Raw genomic sequence first — 23348 nt, forward strand, 5'->3', positions numbered from 1 at the left:
GCAAGGGCAGAAATAAGGCTCTAAAGTACTTATATCACTTATATCTTATAGACAAAAATGCCCTCTGCACCTCGCCAACACTTCAGACCAGCTTGCACAGTCCAGGAGCCACCGGAGTTACTGCTTGCTGCTGCCTATCCTGAAGGAAGTGCGCATCTGAGCGTGCGGAAATAGGCCCCGCCCCTTAAGGTAGATGCCGGAGTAGACCCAAACACAACCGCATGGGGAAGCGGTTTCACACCTAAGTTATACAGCTAATGTCTGATAACCCCTCAAATGCACCAGTAAGCAAACATATGAATGTCAAAAATAAAAATGTTATGTACCGTCTTTCTTTAAATGCCCATAGTGTCACACAATGCCCATAATCAACTATTAATTAAAACCAGGGACTCCAGTAATACCCTTTATATAAAATAGGAATACTGCTTACCCCATTCCCATACAGGGAAATAAATGCCAGCCAGTTCTGATATATCAAGTCTCCTCAGAATAAAAAGGCTGCACATACCAGCGTGGATCTTAGTTACAACTGCTAAGATCATCAACCTCAGGACAGAAATCTTCTTTCATATCCCCCTGAGGAAAATAGTACTCACCGGTACCATTTAAAATAAAAAACTTCTTGATTGAAGAAACTAAAACTAACACCTCACTTTACCATGTCTTCCTAGTATAACACAGGCAAAGAGAATGACTGAGGGTGGAGGGGAAGGGAGGGGCTATACATACAGCTCTGCTGTGGTGCTCTTTGCCACTTCCTGTTAGCAGGAGGTTAATATCCCACAAGTAAGGATGAAATCCGTGGACTCGTCATATCTTTGTAAAAGAAATGTATATCCCTTTAAATTAACAAGAACACTTCATACCTGACTACATACAGCGGAATAAAAGCAAAAGCAGCATTTGTTTTCATAATTAGGTGCTGACGTACTTTGCTTTAAAGAGAGGATTAGCACTTCTTGTAGAAACTTATCTGAATAGCTACAAATAAAGCTTATTATGAAGAGTCTGAACATGTTATTTGTATAATCATATTCAGTAACAGTTCAAAGAAATTAAAACGTGCATTAAACAAATAGAAAAAAACTACTTTTATTCCATTCTACTGTACAGTTGCAAATAGCTTTATCTTTTCTTGCAAACTCTCTACAACAATACAAACAGCTGATTGAACAAGTGAAATTATAGACCATTTCTTCAGACAGGCTGATTTTCAGCTGAATTTCAGGATGATGTCTTTGTTCGGGAAATAACTTCATTGACAAAACCATTATTCTTAGCGAGGACATCAGCTTTAAACCGTTTCAGTTTGGATTCCATTTCTTCTTCAGAGGTTTCGTTCAGAAGCAGGGCTTTAACCCTGGAAAGAAAATCCTGGATGATCTTTTCCCCTTCCTGCAGCAAAACATAAAAATAATTCCAGTGTTTTCTTTTGCATCCTAAATAAAGTTGTACTATTTTTTTTTTTTTTTTTAACTATTCTGTTGGTAACCGTTTACTAGATCTTAGATAATAAACTTTAGTTAGCTGCTAGAATGGACTGCACCGATTTACCTGACATAAATTAAATCAGAGGTTAAGATGACCTCACAATTGTACCAGATTGCCTACTGTGTTTTTTTTTTGTATAGCCAATCAAGACCTGTACCAAAGCACTGAGCTTATAGAAGCTTATTTCTAAAACTACTTGAGAAAGGGTGAAAAGTGGAGTAATGTGTGCTCAAACATGTTGATGGCATGATTAGAAAGAAGATCAGTACTTTTAAGATCTTTCAGGATCAACATCAAAGGAGGTGCGCAGATCGTGATATGAATAAGGTCGTAAAGATTAACAGCAGTGGATGGCAGCACTCTTGTAGTAGTGGTGGATTGAAGAAAAGACTTGAAAAAAACAGATGGAAAGGCGCCTCATAAAACAATATCGTCTGTACTGGAGGTGCGTTCCGGTCATACGCTGTGGTGACGTTGGGCCTCCAAGGAATCCATATCCTGTACACTGACAGTGGATTTCCGCTCCACACTGCTGGTCTGTCGGGCGACTGTTTAAGGTCCCGGCCTGTTTTGTTTGGCACCATCCTAGTGCTGCTTCGTTTGTGAGTATTCATCTGTTTGGGCTTCTCCTGTGTCTGCCTCGCACCTCCAGTACAGACGATATTGTTTTATGAGGCACCTCTCCATCTGTTTTTTCAGTTCTTTTCTTCAATATATGAGACTATGTTTTTGGATTAGATAGTTAGATTTATTGAGATTTGGTAAGATTTTATTAAAATATTTGGATATATTTGCTAACTATGCGTTAAGTAAGTAATCCATATTGTGTATTTGATTAATGTTATTGGCTAATTATAAATTGTTCTAGTGAAATTCAGTTGTAATATTTGATATTTAATTTTGGGTAAAGGTTAATTTCTAAATAATAGTGTGTCTATATCCAGGGTCACAGACGATTTAATTGAATAGTAATCTAGATATTTCTATAGCTTGCTGTAATAATTATTCATATATATTTGGTCATAATCAATATCCTATTTACTGCATAAATATAGCCACTGTGTCTATAATCTTTACCACTCAGAACTTAGTAATATTTTAATTGTGATTGAATATTAATATCGATAACAGACTATAATTTTATTATTAATGATTAATATTCATAAAAAACACATTCAACAGGTTATATGTTTACTTTATCTCATAACTAAAGAATGATTTCAGTTTTCAAACACATGTAAATATGAAGTGCTTGAAAGCAGCAAGACAAAAAGTAAACCTCTAAAAATTGAAAAACGTTGTGATGTGTATACCAACCTCCTTTTCCTTGCAACGTCTCTTGATAGCTGGCTCATCTGCAGAGTCATCAAAGGTTCCAGTATATTGGAATTCTTCCAATTCCAAAGCCTTCTCTTTGGCATTTTCAATTACATGCTTAGGAAAGTTGGCAAGCTCTGCCACGTGTATGCCAAAACTTTGATCACAGACCCCTAAAATAATAATTATTCGATTTTGAATTTTTTCAAAATATACACATTTTAACTAGTCATATTTTATTTTAAAGGAATACAATTCTTAAGTAAATGAAAATGTATTTTCCTTTGCTCCCTTTACATGCTGGTATTAATACTGCCAATAAGGTCACAATAAATGTAAAGTAGTAAAAAACGAAAATTCTAATTCTTTTTAAACTAGGAGATTAATAAGTGTTTTCATTATATTGTGAAATTTTAATATACAACTCTGATAGTTTTGAACGCTATCAAAATATATGCTTTTTTGTAATTTAACATTTAATTAGTCAATAAAAGTCTCAATATCGTAGAAGTAAATGTTGGTATAAGAATGAATTGGTTTCATACAAATTTTACTTGTTAAGGGAATCTCTTGATTAGCGTTAAATATTGAAGTTTAGGGATAAGATGGGTATAAAGAAACTCAGAAAGAAAAAGCAAATATGAGTGAACCTTAAAAATGGATAGGTAAGGGATAGCCGAGTGCATAATGAATTTGACTGGGCATGCTGACTCATTCCTTGGTATCTGGTTACATTTTACAGTTATTATTCCAAACTTAGTAATGGAATACAATGAGGTGCATTTAACTACCCAAGGACATCTGATATGAAAAAGGAAATTTATGCTTACCTGATAAATGTATTTCTTTTACGATATGACGAGTCCATGGATTTCATCCTTACTTGTGGGATATTGCCTCCTGGTTGGCAGGAAGTGGCAAAGAGCTCTACAGCAGAGCTGCATATATAGCCCCTCCCTTCCCTCCCTCTCCAGTCATTCGACCGAAGTTAGGAAGAGAAAGGAAAGGCCAAGGAGCAGAGGTGACTGAAGTTTAACAAAAAATAAAAACCTGTCTTTTAGAAAAATAACAGGGTGGGCCATGGACTCGTCATATCGTACAAGAAATACATTTATCAGGTAAGCATAAATTTCCTTTTCTTTTACAAGATATGACGAGTCCACGGATTTCATCCTTACTTTTGGGATACAATACCAAAGCTATAGGACACGGATGAAAGGGAGGGACAAGACAGGGACCTAAACGGAAGGCACCACTGCTTGAAGAACCTTTCTCCCAAAAACAGCATCAGAAGAAGCAAATGTATCAAATTTGTAAAAAGTATGAAGAGGCAAATCTGTTCAACAGAAACATCATTTTTAAATGCCCATGAGGAAGCCACAGCCCTAGTAGAATGAGCCGTAATTCTTTCAGGAGGCTGCTGTCCAGCAGTCTCGTATGCCAAACGGATGATACTCTTCAGCCAAAAAGAAAGAGAGGTAGCCGTAGCTTTCTGACCCCTACGTTTCCCAGCAAAAACCACAAAGAAGATGTTTGACGAAAATCCTTAGTCACCTGCAAATAAAATTTTAAGGCACGAACTACATCCAAGTTATGTAGCAGACGCTCCTTCTTAGAAGGGTTAGGACATAATGAAGGAACAACAATTTCCTGATTAATATTCTAGTTAGAAACAACCTTAAGAAGAAAACCAGGTTTGGTACGTAACACCACTTTATCAGCATGGAAAATAAGAGAAGGTGGATCACATTGTAAAGCCGAAAGCTCAGAAACTCTGCGAGCAGAAGAAATAGCAACCAAAAATAAAACCAAGATTTCCAAGATAATAACTTAATATATATGGAATGCATGGGTTCAAACGGAACCCCTTGAAGAAGTTTAAGAACTAAATTCAAACTCCAAGGAGGAGCAATTGATCTAAATACAGGCCTGATTCTAGTCAGAGCCTGACAAAAAGATTGAACATCTGCCAGACGTTTGAGTAGCAAAATGGACAAAGCAGAAATCTGTCCCTTTAAGGAACTTGCTGACAACCCTTTCTCCAATCCTTCTTGGAGAAAAGATAAAATTCTGGGAATCCTAACTCTACTCCATGAGTAGCTCTTGGATTCGCACCAATAGAGATATTTACGTCATATCTTATGGTAAATCTTTCTAGTAACAGGCTTACGTGCCTGGATCAAGGTATCAATGACTGAATCAGAGAACCCTCGCTTAGATAAAATCAAGCGTTCAATCTCCAAGCAGTTAGCTGCAGAGAAACTAAATTCAGATGATGGAAGGGTCCCTGAATGAGAAGGTCCTGCCTCAATGGAGGCTTCCACGGTGGCAGAGAGAACATGTCCACCAGATCGGCATACCAAGTCCTGCGAGGCCACGCAGGAGCGATGAGAATCACTGATGCCCTCTCCTGTTTGATCTGAGCAATCACCCTGGGAAGGAGAGCAAACGGAGGAAACACATAAGCTAGGTTGAACGACCAAGGCCCTGTCAAGACATCTATCAGTTCGGCCTGAGGATCCCTGGACCTGGATCCGTACCTTGGAAGCTTGGCATTCTGTCGAGATGCCATCAGATCCAATTCCGGTCTGCCCCACCTGAGAATCAGGGTAGCAAAGACCTTCCATCATCTAAATTCAGATGATGGAAGGGTCCCTGAATGAGAAGGTCCTGCCTCAATGGAGGCTTCCACGGTGGCAGAGAGAACATGTCCACCAGATCGGCATACCAAGTCCTGCGAGGCCACGCAGGAGCGATGAGAATCACTGATGCCCTCTCCTGTTTGATCCGAGCAATCACCCTGGGAAGGAGAGCAAACGGAGGAAACACATAAGCTAGGTTGAACGACCAAGGCCCTGTCAAGACATCTATCAGTTCGGCCTGAGGATCCCTGGACCTGGATCCGTACCTTGGAAGCTTGGCATTCTGTCGAGATGCCATCAGATCCAATTCCGGTCTGCCCCACCTGAGAATCAGGGTAGCAAAGACTTCCGGGTGAAGTTCCCATTCCCCCGGATGAAACGTCTGTCTGCTCACAAAAAACGCTTCCCAGTTGTCCACTCCTGGGATGTAAATTACTGACAGATAACAAGAGTGAGCCTCCGCCCACCAAATTATCTTGGATACTTCTGTCATTGCCAAGGAACTCCTTGTTCCTCCCAGATGATTGATGTAAGCCACAGTCGTGATGTTGTCCGACTGGAATCTGATGAATTTGGCCGAAGCCAATTGAGGCCAAGCTTGAAGCGCATTGAATATTGCTCTCAACTCCAGAATATTTATGGGAAGTAGACACTCCGCTCAAGTCCACACTCCCTGAGTCTTCAGGGAATTCCAGACTGCCCCCATCCTAGTAGACTGGCATCTGTTGTCACTATCACCCATGAAGGTCTGCAGAAGCATGTCCATTGGGACAGATGATCCAGCGACAACCACTAAAGAAGAGAGTCTCTTGTCTCCTGATCCAGATCTATCTGGGGAGACAAATTTGCATAATCTCCAATCCACTGTCTGAGCATGCTCAATTGTAGAGGTCTGAGATGAAAACTTGCAAAAGGAATTGCCGCCACCATCAATCCGATTACCTCCATGCACTGAGCTACTGATTGCCGAGGAGCTGACTGAAGGGTTCGGCATGTCTCCAGAATCTTTAACATTCTGACTTCCATCAAAAATATTTTCATGGATACAGAATCTATTAGAGTTCCCAGGAAAGGAACCTTTGTTTGTGGAATTAGTGAACTCTTTTCTAGATTCACCTTCCACCCATGAGTCCTTAGAAAGGACAGAACCAAGCAGTTATGGGACTTTGTCAGTTGAAAAGAGGACGTCTGGATTAGAATACCGTCTAGATAAGGCGCTACTGCAATGCCCCGCGGTCTTAGAACCGCTAGCAAAGACCCTAGAACCTTCGTGAAGATCCTGGGTGCCGTGGCCAACCCAAATTGAAGAGCCACGAACTGAAAATGTCTGTCCAGGAAGGCAAACCTTAGGAACTGGTGATGATCTCTGTGGATAGGAATGTGAAGATATGCATCCTTTAAGTCAACGGTAGTCATATATTGACCCTCCTGGATTAATGGAAGAATTGTCCGAATCGTCTCCATCTTGAAAGATGGGACTCTGAGAAACTTGTTTAGACTCTTGAGATCTAAAATGGGTCTGAACGTTCCCTCTTGTTTGGGAACCACGAAAAGATTTGAGTAAAACCCCTGCCCCTGAATTGGAACGGGACGAATTAATCCCATAGTGGAGAGGTCTTTTACACAACGTAAGAACGCCTCTCTTTGTCTGGTCTACAGACAATCGTGAAAGAAGAAACCTTCCCCTTGGGAGGGAATTTTTGAACTCCAGTTGATACCCCTGGGACACTATCTCTAGTGCCTAGGGATCCTGAACCTCTCTTGTCCAAGCCTGAACAAAGAGAGAAAGTCTGCCCCCTATTAGATCCGGTCCGGTTTGGAGCAGCGGCAGGCTTCTTGGGTTGTTTACCTTTGTTCCAAGCCTGATTAGGTCTCCAGACGGGCTTGGACTGTGCGAAGTTCCCTTCCTGTTTAGTGGAAGAGGAAGAAGGGACTCCTTTGAAATTTCGAAAGGAACAAAAATTACTTTGTCTCCTCTGTTTGGACTTCTCATCCTGAGGGAGGAGATGACCCTTACCTCCCGTAACGTCAGAAATTATCTCTTTCAATTCAGGCCCGAATAGAATCTTTCCTTTGAAAGGGATAGCTAATAGTTTGGATTTAGAGGATACATCCGCAGACTAGGATTTCAACCATAAGGCTCTGCGTGCTACAATGGCTAAACCTGCATTCTCAGCCGCCAACTTGGCGATCTGAAAGGCGGCGTCCGTAATAAAAGAATTGGCCAGCTTAAGGGCCTTAATTCTATCCAATATTTCTTCCAAAGGAGTCTCAGTCTTAAGAGACTCTTCTAGGTCATCAAGCCAAAAGGCAGCCGCAGCTGTAACTGGTACGATGCAGGCCGTTGGTTGCAATAGAAACCCAATTTTTTATCCATAGGGTCTTTGAAAGCACAACTGTCCTCAATAGGAATAGTCGTATGTTCAGCTAGAGTAGAAATGACTCCCTCCACCTTAGGATTCGTTTGCCAAACGTCCCTAACGGTGTCAGGTAAAGGATACATTTTCTTAAATATAGGGGAAGGAGAGAACGGTATACCCGGTCTTTCCCATTCCTTGGAAATAATTTCCGAAATTCTTTTAGGAATCGGAAAAACATCAGCATAAGTAGGGACCTCCAAATATCTGTCCATCTTACACAATTTCTCTGGAGGGACTAAAATAGAGTCATAGTCGTCCAGGGTTGACAAAACAGACGAAGGTGTTCAAGCTTAAATCTGAAGGACATCACATCCGAATCTGTCTTGGGTAATGCACTACCTGAGTCAGACAGTTCTTCTGATAAAACCTCCCTACCCTCCCCCCCTCAGAGTCCTGGGAGGGAAGATCAGAGATCGCCATCAAGGAATCAGAAGTCGCATGGACTACCTTGGTCTCTATTCTACTACGTTTACCCTGTAGTACTGGCAACTTAGATAACACCTCTGTAAGGGTTGAGGATATAACTGTAGCCATATCCTGACACCGAAGAACATGGCGTCGCCTGTGTGGGAGTTATGGGCTGAGACACTTGGGATTGAGCTTTATCCTGAACCTCATCATTCTGAGTACAATCATTATCATTTAAGAAAATTTGTTCTTTACACTGTAATGCCCTAGTTATACATGAGGGACACAGTGTAACAGGGAGTTCCACAATGGCATTTAAACACATAAGGCATGCACTGTGCTCATCCATCTTAAAAAAGTGAACCACAAGCAAATTTAACTCACTCACAGAAATTTGACTGTAAAATAAATATGCTAAGTACTGTGTCTTTAAGAACTCAATTCACACAGATATCCGTTTTTTTATTGACCAAAAAATGCAGAATACTGTTTAACAAGAGAGAAGCTCTCTAAGTTCTCTTTCCCTCTTACACCTATTATGCTTAGGCAAGAACCCACATGTATAAGACACAATTTGCTTTTAAAAATAAAAATGCCTCATCACTTCGCCGCAGCTCTGCTGCGGCTCCTACCTGCTCCTGAGACCGGACCGAAATAACAAGTGCGCAATCTGGGACAGCAGGCTTAGAGGCCGAAAAGACAAACTTTATTCACAACACAGAGTGCTATGAAAGTGCGCGAGTCCGAAGCTCCGCCCCTCGTGGGCGTAATGCTAACCCAGGCAACATCCGCCATTAACCGGAGGCCAGAAAAACATACGCACTCCAAAAAAAGAATAAACACTGTTTACTTGCTTCCCTGCGTCTGCCAGCCCCCAAAATTAAAGCCAAACACAACATCCCAGCGCTTCAAGGCACACACTGAAAAAAACGCCTGAGTGTCTGGTAAAACATATACACAATAGTCCCCAGCTTAGAGAGTCTGGTACTGTCCCCTTGTGCTTATATGCCAGCGCTTCTAGGTAATAGCCGCTAGAGTGTCTGGTTCTGTCAACCTTTACCTCAAAGCCTAGTGAATATACAGTCCATCTGAGATTTTGTTTCCGTGTCCCAGAATAAAAGAACTGCACTTACCTTAATGCTGAGTAACAGCATGACAACTTCACAGTGTCAAGAGGTCCATCTTTTTCCTCCTGAGGTCCTGTGAAACAGAGAAGTCTTAGTTAAGAATTTCCAAGACTTTGTACAGCAAATGCAGCATAATTTTGGGAGGCACAGTGGAGACAAAAATCCACCAGTTCCCATAGTCTAAAAGACTACTTAAAGCTGCTCTGTAATAAAATAGTACACGTTGGCACCATTCAAAAACAAAAACTCTTGATTGAAGAATCTAAACACCTCTCTTTACCTCTTCCTATCATTAACACAGGCAAAGAGAATGACTGGAGGGGGAGTGGCTATATATGCAGCTCTGCTGTGGAGCTCTTTGCCACTTCCTGCTGACCAGGAGGCGATATCCCACAAGTAAGGATGAAATTCGTGGACTCGTCATATCTTGTAAAAGAAATTAGAATTTTTGTTATATCAGGGCTAAACAAGCACAAGGCCTAGTTGCATCCTCTCCTTACATTTTACTGGCTTCCCATAATTTGTACACTTATAGATTTTATTCAAATGTACTTTTATCAGTTATCTTATGTAAGAACAATTGCTCTCTATAATGAAGGCAACATGAACCATACGACATGTATAAATCAGATCCCTAGGTAACAAAATCTGTCACTCTAACCTTTTCTTTCCAGTGTTATTAAAGGCAATTAAATAGTTACACAAACATTGATTATTCATTGTTCATGAAACACAACTTTCTAAAATGACATGAAAATAAAAAGAAAATGCTGTAAGCAGTTCAGAAGATGATAAACTGGGTGACAGCCAGTTTGTTTTGCTATTCCCTACTCAAATCAGGACAGTTTGTCAAAAAGACAACTGCTAAGTCACAGACTATAAAAACAAAGCTAAATTCTTTTACTACATACACCATAGGGTGCATTGTAACCTTGTGACATTTAATTACTTTGGTTGCTACCAGATGTTATAAAAATGTATCATCAAAATGACAAATCTAGGTACAGCAGGAACAAAGACACGCTCCGCTGCCGGTTCAAGTAAAATAGATATTTCCAAAATAGTAGATATTCTTACCTTTTTGATAACTATTTTACAGTCTTTGGCCTTTTCTCAACCCCATCTTGAATTATAAGTTTATATTATTTTTTTCTTGGGGCAACTCATATGTGTAATTATTATTCTACCGCTTCCCTTATAAATAGACCTTACAGTGGTAAGCTGAGGACAAGGCAAAAGTGCTGTAGCATTTTAATGCTAGTTGCAGAAAACAACTTGTGTTTAAGATCAACAACTTTAGGTGCTCGAGACTGAAGTAGTTCATTTAAGCTCAAGTGCTCTGTTTGTTTGTAAACAAGTTAGCAAATGGTTTTCCTGGTAAACCAAGATAATTAGTTTATTTTTAACCTATATTTTAACCATAGATGTACCAATATGCCTAAGCAGCATCACAAGACTAGTCATAACAATTTACTTTTTTAAGATTAAAACCCTAAGTGAAAACCAAGGCATCCTTAACGGCTTAAAATAATTCTCTCTTTGACAGGAAAAAAAGTTTCCTTATAACAATTGATAAAGAAGTTGAAAAAACTCCTTGGTAAAGGAGCCGCCAGGACTTTGGTGTATACCCTTAGTGCTGTGGTCACTCCAAAATGTAGAGCAATCATCATTACAACAGGACTTTTTTAAGAATAAGAATACATACAAAAACTGTTTCAGATCAGACTAAACAAAAGACGGACAGTAAACGTTAATTTCTTTGAAGTAACAAAATCATTATTACAATAAAGTCATCAAATAACCATAGAAAGTATTTAAAACATGTGTTCCATGCTTTTTATTGCTCGTAAGCAGCTTTTTATTATTATTATTATTATTATTATTATAGTAAGCAATGATTGGTTCTGCCAATTGAAAGGCAAACAATCACTGCAACTTTCCTGCAGCAGTACGCTCACAGTGGTGTATCCGGCACCAGGAGCTGAACATGCTTGCTTAAAATACTTTCTATGGGGGTATGGTGACTTTATTGTAATAATGATTATGTTACTGCAAAGAAATTCCTAATGTTAACTCTCCCTCTAACTCTCCTGTGTTAGAGCTGCAGACAACACTTCTTTATTTAATGTAGGTAGAAGCAAAACTGATACTGATAGGAAGAGGAGGGGTGTATGTAGGGAGAGATGTATTAAGATGACTTAGGTTTAAAGTTTCTATCCATTTCAAGACAAAAGGCATTATACTCTCTTCTAATGAATATATCACTTCACAAGTTTAAGGGAGAACTTTAGTACTAATCATGTTGCTTAAGTTGCCCATCACTACTTATAAACATAAAATAGATTTATGAACATAAATGTACAACTTTGGTATAGAGCATCATCCTATATAATAAATGGCCAAGTATGTTTGTCAGATGCAGTCATGCGCAGTAGAGACTGCATGTGACAAACATACCTGGCCGTTTGGATCCTGACACTCAGCACAGAACAAGGCTGAAGCGGAGTGTCAGGGAGCGTGGCCAACGGGAGCGTCACAAGGGGCGTGGCCGGGTGGGGTGCCGTGATGGGGCGTGGCCAGAGAGACAAAGGCTTTCAATCAAGACAGAGCCAGAGAGGGAGCAGGAGAGGGGGGGAGAAGGGCCAAAGAGGGGGGGGGGGAGAGAGCCAAAGAGGGAGGGGGAGAGAGAGAGAGCCAAAGGGGGAGGGGGAGAGAGCCAAAGGGGGAGGGGGAGAGGGCCAAAGGGGGAGGGGGAGAGGGCCAAAGGGGGAGGGGGAGAGGGCCAAAGTGGGAGGGGGAGAGAGCCAAAGAGGAAAGAGAGCCAGAGGGGGGAGAGAGAGCCAAAGAGGGGGGGAGAGAGAGCCAAAGAGGGAGGGGGGGCGAGAGAGCCAAAGAGGGGGGGATCGGGAGAAGAGAGCCAAAGAGGGGGGGGGGGGGAAGAGAGCCAAAGAGGGGGGGGGGGGTTGAGAGCCAAAGGGGGGGGGGGGAGAGAGTCAAAGGGGGGGGAGGAGGAGAGAGCCAAAGGGGGGGGGGGGGGAGGAGAGAGCCAAAGGGGGGGGGGAAGAGAGCCAAAGGGGGGGGGGGAGGGGAAGAGAGCCAAAGGGGGGGGGGGGAGGAGGAGAGAGCCAAAGGGGGGGGGGGAGGAGGAGAGAGCCAAAGGGGGGGGGGAGAGCCAAAGGGGGAGGGAGAGAGAGAGCCAAAGAGGTGAGAGAGAGAGCCAAAGAGGTGAGAGAGAGAGCCAAAGAGGTGAGAGAGAGAGCCAAAGAGGTGAGAGAGAGAGCCAAAGAGGTGAGAGAGAGAGCCAAAGAGGTGAGAGAGAGAGCCAAAGAGGTGAGAGAGAGAGCCAAAGAGGGGGGAGAGAGAGCCAAAGAGGGGGGAGAGAGAGCCAAAGAGGGGGGAGGAGAGAGCCAAAGAGGGGGGAGGAGAGAGCCAAAGAGGGGGGGGGGAGAGAGCCAAAGAGGGGGGGGGGAGCGAGCCAAAGGGGGGGGGGGGGGGGAGAGAGCCAAAGAGGGGGGGGCAAAGGGGGGGGGAGAGCCAAAGAGAGGGGGGGGAACAAGAGGGGGGGGGGAGAACAAGAGGGGGGGGGAGGGAGAACAAGAGGGGGGGAGAACAAGAGAGGGGGGAGAGAACAAAAGAGGGGGGAGAGAGAGCAAAAGAAATGGGGGAGAGAGAGAGCAAAAGAGGGGAGAGAGAGAGCAAAAGAGAGGAGAGAGAGAGCGCGCAAAGGAGAGGGGGGAGAGAAAGCAAAAGAGAGGGGGGAGAGAAAGCAAAAGAGAGGGGGGAGAGAAAGCAAAAGAGAGGGGGGAGAGAAAGCAAAAGAGAGGGGGGAAGAGAAAGCAAAAGAGAGGGGGGAAGAGAAAGCAAAAGAGAGGGGGGAAGAGAAAGCAAAAGAGAGGGGGGAAGAGAAAGCAAAAGAGAGGGGGGAAGAGAAAGCAAAATAGAGGGGGGAAGAGAAAGCAAAAGAGAGGGGGGAAGAGAAAGCAAAATAGAGGGGGGAAGAGAAAGCAAAAGAGAGGGGGGAATAGAAAGCAAAAGAGAGGGGGGAAGAGAAAGCAAAAGAGAGGGGGGAAGAGAAAGCAAAAGAGAGGGGGGAAGAGAAAGCAAAAGAGAGGGGGGAGAGAGCAAGAGGTGGGACCGCTGTACTGCAAAATATGGCCCGTGTACACAGGCTTTAGTACTAGTTATTTATAAAATGAAGCAATACAAAATCCAGAATAAGAACTTTCGAACACAATGAAATATTTCTGACAATTTCTCATGACACAAAAAATCTTACCTTTCTTTATGCGGTAAAGCATGGTTAGAGTTTTGTCTGTTGTGAGAGCAGTGACGTGCAAGTTGTTGACTGTTGGAACTTGGTCCGCTAGAGCAGTAAGTTCATGAAAATGAGTAGCAAACAAACAGAATGCCTGGATTTTTGTGGAAATGTATTCTGATATTGCCCATGCTAGCCCAAAACCATCATAGGTGGATGTGCCTCTTCCCAATTCATCAATGATAATTAAAGAGTTTGCAGTAGCAGACCTGAAATACAACATAGTAGCATGTGTATTCAGCTTGTTCATTTATCTGCTTAAAAAATAGATGGAAAGGCTTTAAATAAATATGAATACTGAAAACAGACAAATAGGTTAATATCTCAATATCTAGATGTCTGACTAGACAAAGACCACTATCCTATAGCAGTGCAAGAATGCTAAAGATTCATTAAAAATTATCACATGCAAATAGCAACAAACGAAATAGATACAAAGCAAAATAAAAATAAAATCCAAGAGGCAACATGTATAAAAGTTAAAGTAAATGTAAAGTTTCATCAATTAGTACCCGGTTTTTAAAAACAAATTATGGTTACCAGATAATTTCCTTTCCTTCTGTACAGGGAGAGTCCACAGCTGCATTCCTTACTTGTGGGAAATACTAAACCTGGCCACCAGGAGGAGGCAAAGACACCCCAGCCAAAAGCTTAAATACCTCCCCCACTTCCCTCATCCCCCAGTCATTCTGCCGAGGGAACAAGGAACAGTAGGAGAAATATCAGGGTAAAAAAGGTGCCAGAAGAATAAATTAAAATTTTGGGCCGCACATCGGAGAACACGAGCGGGAGCTGTGGACACTCCCTGTACAGAAGGAAAGGAAATTATTTGGTTAGCATAATTTATGTTTTCCTTCTTAATACAGGGAGAGTCCACAGCTGCATTCCTTACTTATGGGAAATTATACCCAAGCTCCAGAGGACACAATGCTAAAAGGAGGGTAAAAAAGAGAGGTGGCCCCAAATCTGAGAGCACCACAGCCTGCAAAACCTTTCTCACGAAGGCTGCTTCAACAGAAGCAAAAAACATCAAACTTGTAAAATTTGGAAAAAGTATGTAAGGAGGACCAGGTAGCCGCCTCACAAATCTGACCCATAGAGGCCTCATTTTTGAAGGCCCAAGAGGAAGCCACTGCTCTCGTAGAATGAGCCGTAATTCTCTGAGGAGACTTAAGACCCGCTGACTCATATGCTAAGCGAATGATACTCCTGAACCAAAAAGATAAGGAAGTCGAAGAGGCCCTCTGACCCCTACGCTTCCCAGAATAGATAACAGAGAAGAAGTTTGTCTAAATTTCTTTGTAGCCTGAAGATAGAACTTTAAGGCACGAACCACATCCAGATTATGCAGTAAACATTCCTTCGATGAAGAAGGATTAGTACATAAGGAAGGAACCACAATTTCTTGAATGATGTTGCGATTTGACACAACTGTAGGAAGAAATCCTAACTTAGTTCGTAGAACAGCCTTATCAGCATGGAACACCAGATAAGGAGGGTCACATTGCAAGGCAGCAATCTCAGAGAGTCTGCGCACAGAAGCAATAGCTAGTAGAAAAAGAACCTTCCAAGACAACAACTTAATGTCAACCTCATGCATAGGCTCAAACAGAGCCTGTTGCAAACTTTAAGAACAAGATTTAAACTCCAAGGGGGAGCATTAGATCTCAACACCGGCCTGATCCTAGTCAGAACCTTAACAAAAGACTGTACATCTGGGAGTTCAGCGAGCCTCTTGTGCAGTAAAACAGACAGGGCCGAAATCTGTCCCTTCAAGGAACTAGCTGAGAGGCCCTTCTCCAGTCCATCCAGGAAAAAAAGAAAGAATCCTGGCAACCTTTACTTTGTGTCAGGACAAACCATGCTCTTCACACCAGAATAAGTAGGTCCTCCACACCTTATGATAGATGCGACGAGTAACCGGCTTACGAGCTTGAATGAGAGTATCAATAACACTCTCATAAAACCTTCTCTTGGCTAAGACTAAGCGTTCAATCTCCACGCAGTCAGCCTCAGAGAATCTAGATCTTGATGACGAAAGGGGTGTCTTGTTTCAGCAGATCCCTGCGACAAGGTAACCTCCAAGGAGGAGATGACATCCCCACTAGATCTGCGAACCATATCCTTCGCGGCCACGATGAAGCAATCAGTATCACTGCACACCTGCTCCTGTATGATTCGAGCCACCACTTAAGAAAGGAGTGGAAATGGCAGGAAAAGAGAAATTAAATTAAACCTCCAAGGCACCGCTAATGCATCTATTAGCTCCGCCTGAGGATCCCTGGACCTCGACTCATATCTGGGTAGCTTGGTATTGAGACAGGAAGCCATGAGATCTATCTCCAGCATCCCCCACCTGTTGCATATCTCTGCAAACACTTCGGGATGGAGAGATCATTCCCCTGGATGAAAAGATTGTCTGCCGAGAAAGTCCGCTTCCCAGATGTCCACACCCGGAAAGTGGATCGCTGACAGCGAACAGTTGTGTATCTCTGCCCACTCCAGAAACAGAGATACTTCCCTCTCGTTCCCCCGATGGTTGATGTAAGCCACTGAGGTTATATTGTCTAATTGGAATCAGATAAATTGGGACGAACCCAGTAGGGGTCAAGCCTTCGGAGCATTGAATATTGCCCGAAGGTCTAGGATGTTAAACGGGTGATCCGGACAGAGCCATCAAGAGCGATTCTCTCGACTTGTTGTCCAGAGAAATCTGTTGACAGATCCAAATGATTGCCGTTCCACTGCCCAGTCGCCTGAGGTGGAACCTGGCAAAGAGAACAATGTCCATGCTGAGACCAATCACCTCCATAAACTGAGCCACAGATGGCCTTAAGGAAGTCTGGAAGGCAAGACATGTTGAAGCTAGCTTGCAACCTCTCTGGTCTGGTAGAAATATTCCCATGTCTATGGAGTCTTTAATCGTGCCAAGGAATTCCACCCTGGTGCTTGGAATAAGAGAACTCCTCTCTATCTTCCCTCCGTTGGATCGAAAAAGACAGAGTAGAAATTCCAAATGGTCTTCCACCAGACAAAATGATGGTGCTTGTACCAGACTATCGTCCAAGTAGGGAGCTACTGCTACACCCTGGGGGGTTCTGGCGACCGCTAGAAGAGCCCCTAGAACCTTCGTAAAAATTCTTGAAGCAGTAGCTGGACCAAATGGAAGTGCAATGAACTGGAAGTGCTGGTCCAGGAACGCAAACCTGAGGAACTGGAAGTGTTCCCTGTGGATTGGAAGGTGAAGGAATGCCTACTTCAGATCTATAGTGGTCATAAACTGCCCTTCCTGAATTAAGGGAAGGATGGACCTTATTGTCCCAATCTTGACGAGGGGACATTTAGAAATTTGTTTAAGCACTTTAGGTCCAGAACTGGACAGGAAGTTCCCTACTTCTTTGTGACCACAAAAATGTTTGAATAGTATCCCAAACCTCCCTCTGCGATAGGTACTGGGACAATGACTCCAAAGGAGGACAGATCCCTTACGCACCCCAGAAAGGCTTCCCTCTTTCCTAGTCTTGAAGACAGGTTGAGAGGGTGAATCTTCCCCTGGGTGGATGAGATTTTAACCTATCTAGTAACCCTGAGCTATAACCTCCAGGACCCAAGGATCCTGCACGTCCCTGAACCAAGCCTCTGAATGAGCGACAGTCTCCCCCCTACAAGATCCAAAATAGAACCGGGGACTGCCCCTTCATGCAGACTTAGTCTCGGTGGGCTTCTTGCTCTGCTTGGATCTTTTCCGGGACTGAGCCGGCATCCAAGAACTCTTGGTTTGCTCTGGCTTAGCGGAGGCCTCCAACACTGGACTTTTATCAGAACTAAAGGAACTAAAATATAAAGTTTATCCCTTAGCTTTGTTCTCCTTATCCTATGATATGAAGGCACCCTTGGCCCCTGAAACCGTGGAGATAGAAAAACTCTTTCCCTTAAAGGAGAGGAAAAGAAACTAGATTTAGAAGTTATATCTGTCAGTCTGAACAAAAAACCTGAGGTCTTAGCCTTGGGCTAATTAATCTGTGTAATAACAGCACAGATAAAAGAATTAGTAGCCCAGAAGGCCATAATTCTTTCCTGAAAAATGTCGAGAGAACCCCCCACCTCGATCAATTTCGAGGAGACACACCAAAAGGTAGCAGCTCCATCAACTGCGGCGACAAGCGCCGCCAGTAAAAGAGAATATTCCCCTAGGTTGAAACACCCTCTTTAACAGAGTTTCCATCTTTATATCCGGTGGCTCCATGAATGACGAACTATCCTTACATGGGTTAGTATCACATGTGGAAAGTGTAAAAATGGCGTCACCCGGGGGCGGAGCCAGCAACTGGAGAGAGCGGACATGTTTTAGCAGGGCTCCGTTGCAAATGCGAAATTAATACAAATGTATCCGTATTTTCCTGTACTTAAAAACTCCTCATTCCCCTCAGCACTTGGACTACCCAACACACTTTATTTGCAGAGGCCAACAATTGCAGGCCACGCGGTTGAGAGAACTAGTGGCAGACAGGAGGAGACAGTGCCATCTGACTAATCTAGAATTGAGGTCAAGAGCCATACCCTGGCTTTGTGGTCATCTTAGCTATGGAGAATCTGGAAGCTGTTTTCCGGTACCTGATGGAGGATTATGAAAGGAGATTTGCTGAGAGGATTGATAAGATCCTTGCTGGCTCACAATCGAGAGATGGTCTGGCCTGCAATACATTACACAGCATGGCGGTGGCAGAAATAACACCAGACGTGAGTGACATCACACAACAGCAAGTTGTGCCGTTGCCTACTTTGCAGGCCTCACAATCTACCTTAGAGTCTGGATTGGAGCAGGGGGTAAATATGGACCGAGAGCTGCAGAAAGTCAGATTCCCCTACATCAGCCATACTACAAGGGGATTTGGACTTAATTTTCCCAAAGATGCAAATGGAGAGACCGGTCTTCCCCACCCTGGGGGGAATGCGACCTTACTTTGTGGGGAGCAGTGGCGCAACATCCGAGAGATTGTGCCTGAGAGTGCGGCCAGGTGTGTAGCCCACCTTTTCTGTGCGCCTAAAACTGGGGATATAATGGCAGACTTGTCTCTTAGAACTGTGATATTGCTTATCCCCAGCTTGATAATAAAATCTGCTCTATATAGCTTTCGCAAAAAGGAGCTTATTACTGTTACTCTGTATTTTGTTTCTTCCTCCCCACTGCCTAATTGCATGGTAGTCCTGTGTCTCCTGCTCTACTAACCCAGATGTACGGGATGTATATTATTGATCACTGTAGGGGCTGCAGTATATGGGCTCAGACTAAGTTTGTTTAGTGATGTTGCTGGCCCCTTGCATGCAGTCCATCTATGTGGTTATGGTATAGCATTTATAGAAGTCTTTCTATATTTTCCAGATTGCATGTACTACTTTAGAGAAATACTTCCTCTTGTTAGTAGCCCGTAATATATTGCTTGCTCCCTGGAACAAGGTGGGGAACTAAACAGTCAGTTATTTAAGGGGAACTTTCATTTTATGCCCCCTATCTTAACATTAGAACAATAAGCTACGATAACTGGGTACTCTGTTCTCTATTTTGACATGTTCTCAGGGAACTTAACTATTACTCATACTGTTTTACTATATAGTAATTGTTTAGGAGCACTAATCAGGAGTCCAATAACTACTTCCTTAGTTGGGAATATTGTGCAAGGGCTCGACTGATTTTAACACTTAGCTCCATATTGTAATAATGACATTCTATATGTTTTACCCTGCATGTTATCAGGTTTTTGTTTTCATGATCACAAAAGAAGTTGCATAAAGGCTCTTGACCCCCCCCCCCCCCTCACCTTTGCGGTTTATTAGATAACTTAAAAGCACTGCAAATGTGTTACTTGTTATAAGGATATATTGCATATAATAGATTTAATGCTGCATAAAATTATACCATCTCGGAAGGTTTAAAAATGGTTCATATACTGTCAGATAACCGCCTATAGCTGTTGCCATATGCTTTTAAAAGCCAAGAGTGGCCTTAGTTTGTTTAAGGAGGTGAAAGACTAACTGAAGCTTACTATGCAACTACCGTATCTCTAACTACATGTTATCTATTATTGAAGCATTTTTATAGCCTAGAGATCGAAAAGTGGCCCATATAACATAAAAGTATTATCTACTGTGATATGTTGTACCCCCCCTTGTATGGAAATTATGCGGATAGTGGTGACTAAAACCCTCCGCAAACCTAGGCCGAGTTAGGGAGTCTCTGCCCTATCCTAAACACTAGCTGTTGTAATTATATAAACCTCCTATGTTCTGTACATAGCTGCGTAAGGCCCAAAAGAAGCCTTACGCATCTGTCTGGGTTTTATCCATGTATCTATACATAGGCTCATGAACGATGTTAAAGAATCACTTAACACATGTGAAAAGCTTAATAAAAAGACAGATTCACATCGCTCACATGAACTTATGACATATAAAGAAATATAGGTCAGTTGGGTTAAAACACCACAGCCACTATCGTATGGTCAGCTCCACCAGTATTTACAGTAACCTAGGTTAGTATATTATATTATAGTATATATCATATACTTACAGAGTCAGAGCTAGACTAACACGACTTAACAAATTCTCTAATATAGCTTTAAACTTGGGCACGACAATTCCTCAATAACGAATACTCAATTCAAAATAAATTTAAACCAAAATAAATATCCCATTGCCGAAACCAATTTACACCATTCAAAATAAATACTACCACATAGGTTTCTTTAAAAGAATAGGCATTGTATAGATATTTGTATGCATAAACACGATTGTGAATTTCACTTATATATTGCGGCATAATTGCCGGTGCACTTGCATATTTACAAAGGGAGAAAGTGATCCACAGAATAGAGCATTATGCATAACATCCCTAGATAAGAATCGTTTACCACAGGTCTCACAATTTTACCTTTTCATTTAAATTCTCACCTATTTGTATAGGAGTTAACGTGTGATGATAATGTAAAAAAAAATTGTAATACATGGTAGAAGCTTTATGACATAGCAGATCTATAGTACTAAGACAAGCCTATGACGAGTAAAACAACACATGATATGATAGGCTACAACATGTTTTTAAACTGCACCAATTAGTGTTAACGCTATCCCTGACGAAGTGCCGTTTCAGGCACGAAACATGTTGGAGAGGTGATTACATGCTAACTGGTTCACTAGCTGTGATATGTGATATACAAGTGTACTATGCTACATGAACTTTTATCCGCTTTTGTTCAATAAAAGTTATATTTTATACCTAATATTGTGGCACATTGGACGGCTGATTTCCTCACTGCTCAAGGTGAAATTTTTGTTATTTTCCTGTTCAAACGGACCTGGCTTATCCGTTACAATCAGCCGCCAAAGTATCCTCACCTGGATTCCCTTATACATCTCAAAAGAGGCCACTACTCTTTATGAAATTGCAACATTTGTTCCCAAGGCGTGTTTTTCTACAAACATTAAGAGCCCAGCAAGGATTAAGCAGAGTGGAACAAAGAGGTGGCAGCTGCACGTCAAAAAGAACCGGGTGAGTGCATACCATAAATATATATTGTGCAAATCTGCTGAAAATGCCAATGACAAAGTGAACAAGTTTGTTACTATAAGGAATTTGTCATTGGGACATAGGAGACATTGGTATAAGCTAAGTGTTGTAGGATTTACCCAAACACACATCATATACGAGGTTATTCAGCATACTTGCACTTAAAGGAATTGTAACCAATTACTCAGAATCCCGACAGCAGTGCACAAACATTCTAGCCCTTACAGTCTTATACATTGTACTGATAAAGGAACTAGTAAGGGCAGAATTTATATATATATCAGACATATCTCCAATTCCTGTGTACTTTCTTAAAGGAAGTGACCAAGGTTGGCAACTGGACATCTGGACAAGATCTGCATACCAAAACCTGTGAAGCCATGCTGGTGCTATCAGAAACGCATGCAATTGTTCAAATATGATGCTGGAGATCACCCTTGTAAGAAGAACTAGAGGCGGAAAAATGTAAGCAGGTTGGTAAAGCAAAGGAACTGCTAACGCATCCACCATCTCCGCCTGAGGATCCCTGGACCTTGGAAGCCATCAGATCTATTTCGGGGAGACCCCACATCTGTACAATCTGACAAAATACATCTGGATGGAGAGACCACTCCCCTGGATGTAAAGGCCGACAACTGAGATAATCCGCTTTCCAATTGTCTACACCTGGGATATGTATCGCAGAAATTAAACAGGAGTTGGATTCCGCCCAAGAAATTATCCGAGATACTTCTTTCATCGCTTAAGGACTGGGAGTCCCCCCTTGATGATTGACAAATGCCACAGTTGTGATATTGTCTGTCTGAAAACGAATGAATAATTCTCTCTTTAATAGCGGCCAATCCTGAAGAGCTCTGAAAATAGCACAGAGTTCTAAAATATTGATTGGTAACCTCGCCTCTTGAGGATTCCAAACTCCTTGTGCTGTCAGAGACCCCCAGACAGCTCCCCAACCTGTGAGACTTGCATCTGTTGGAAATCACAGTCCAGGCAGGACGAACAAAAGAGGCCCCTTAAATAATCAGATGATGGACTACCCACCAGGACAGAGAGAGTTGAATGTTGGGATTTAAAGTATATCCACTGTGATATCATAGTATAATCTCTGCACCATTGATTCAGCATGCAGAGCTGCAGAGGTCTCACGAGCAAAGGGGATCACGTCCAAAGCTGCAGTCAAGAGACCTAAAACTTCCATGCACATAGCCACTGAAGGGAATGATCGGGACTGTCTAACAGACAAGAGACAAATGAAATTGGTTTCTGCCTGTTGAAACCTTCAGAGTCATGGACACTGAATCTATCTGGAAACCTAAAAAGGTGACCCTTGTCTGAGGAATCAAGGAACTCTTTGGTAAATTGACCCTCCAACCATGTCTTTGAAGAAACAACACAAGTTGATTCATGTGAGATTCTGCTAAATGAAAAGATTGAGCCAGTAACAAGATATCGTCCAAATAAGGAAAAACCGCAATACCCTGCTCTCTGATTACAGATAGAAGGGCACCAAGAACTTTCAAAAAGATTCTTGGAGCTGTTGCTAGGCCAAATGGAAGAGCAACAAACTGGTAATGTTTGTCTAGAAAAGAGAATCTCAGAAACCGATAGTGGTCTGGATGAAACGGAATATGGAGATACGCATCCTGTGAGTCTATTGAGTCCTTAGTTACCATCTTGAAAGTTGGGACTCTTACAAAATGATTCAAAAACTTCAGATCCAGCACTAGTCTGAAAGAATTTTTCTTTTTCGGGACAATTAATAGATTTTATTAAAAACCCAGACCCTGTTCCAGAATTGGAACTGGTACATTCACTCTTGAAAGCTCTAGATATGAAACACACTTCTGAAAAGCCTGAGCTTTCACAGGATTTGTTGGAACGTGAGAGAGAAAAAAATCTTCTCACAGGAGGTCTTATTCTGAAACCTATTCGATACCCCTGAGAGACAATATTCTGAATCCAATGATTCTGAATGGAATCTGCCCAAAACGTCTTGAAATAATTTCAATCTGTCCCCCACCAGCAGAACTGGATCGAGGGCTACACCTTCATGCAGTCTTG

At 42.3% G+C, this 23348-nt stretch overlaps 1 protein-coding gene across 1 annotated transcript in view; it reads right to left on the reverse strand.

The window, feature by feature from the left end:
* Positions 1-1070: 1070 nt before the first annotated feature.
* The window catches only part of MSH2 (mutS homolog 2), a gene marked incomplete in the record, with an annotated part of 816329 nt that continues 794051 nt past the window's right edge, over positions 1071-23348 (reverse strand). The window contains 3 exon segments of the mRNA XM_053712233.1: positions 1071-1398; positions 2812-2984; positions 13685-13932. Coding sequence (XP_053568208.1) covers positions 1228-1398; positions 2812-2984; positions 13685-13932 — 592 coding nt within the window.

Source organism: Bombina bombina, chromosome 4, assembly GCF_027579735.1.
Source record: "Bombina bombina isolate aBomBom1 chromosome 4, aBomBom1.pri, whole genome shotgun sequence".
Classification (NCBI taxonomy): domain Eukaryota; kingdom Metazoa; phylum Chordata; class Amphibia; order Anura; family Bombinatoridae; genus Bombina; species Bombina bombina.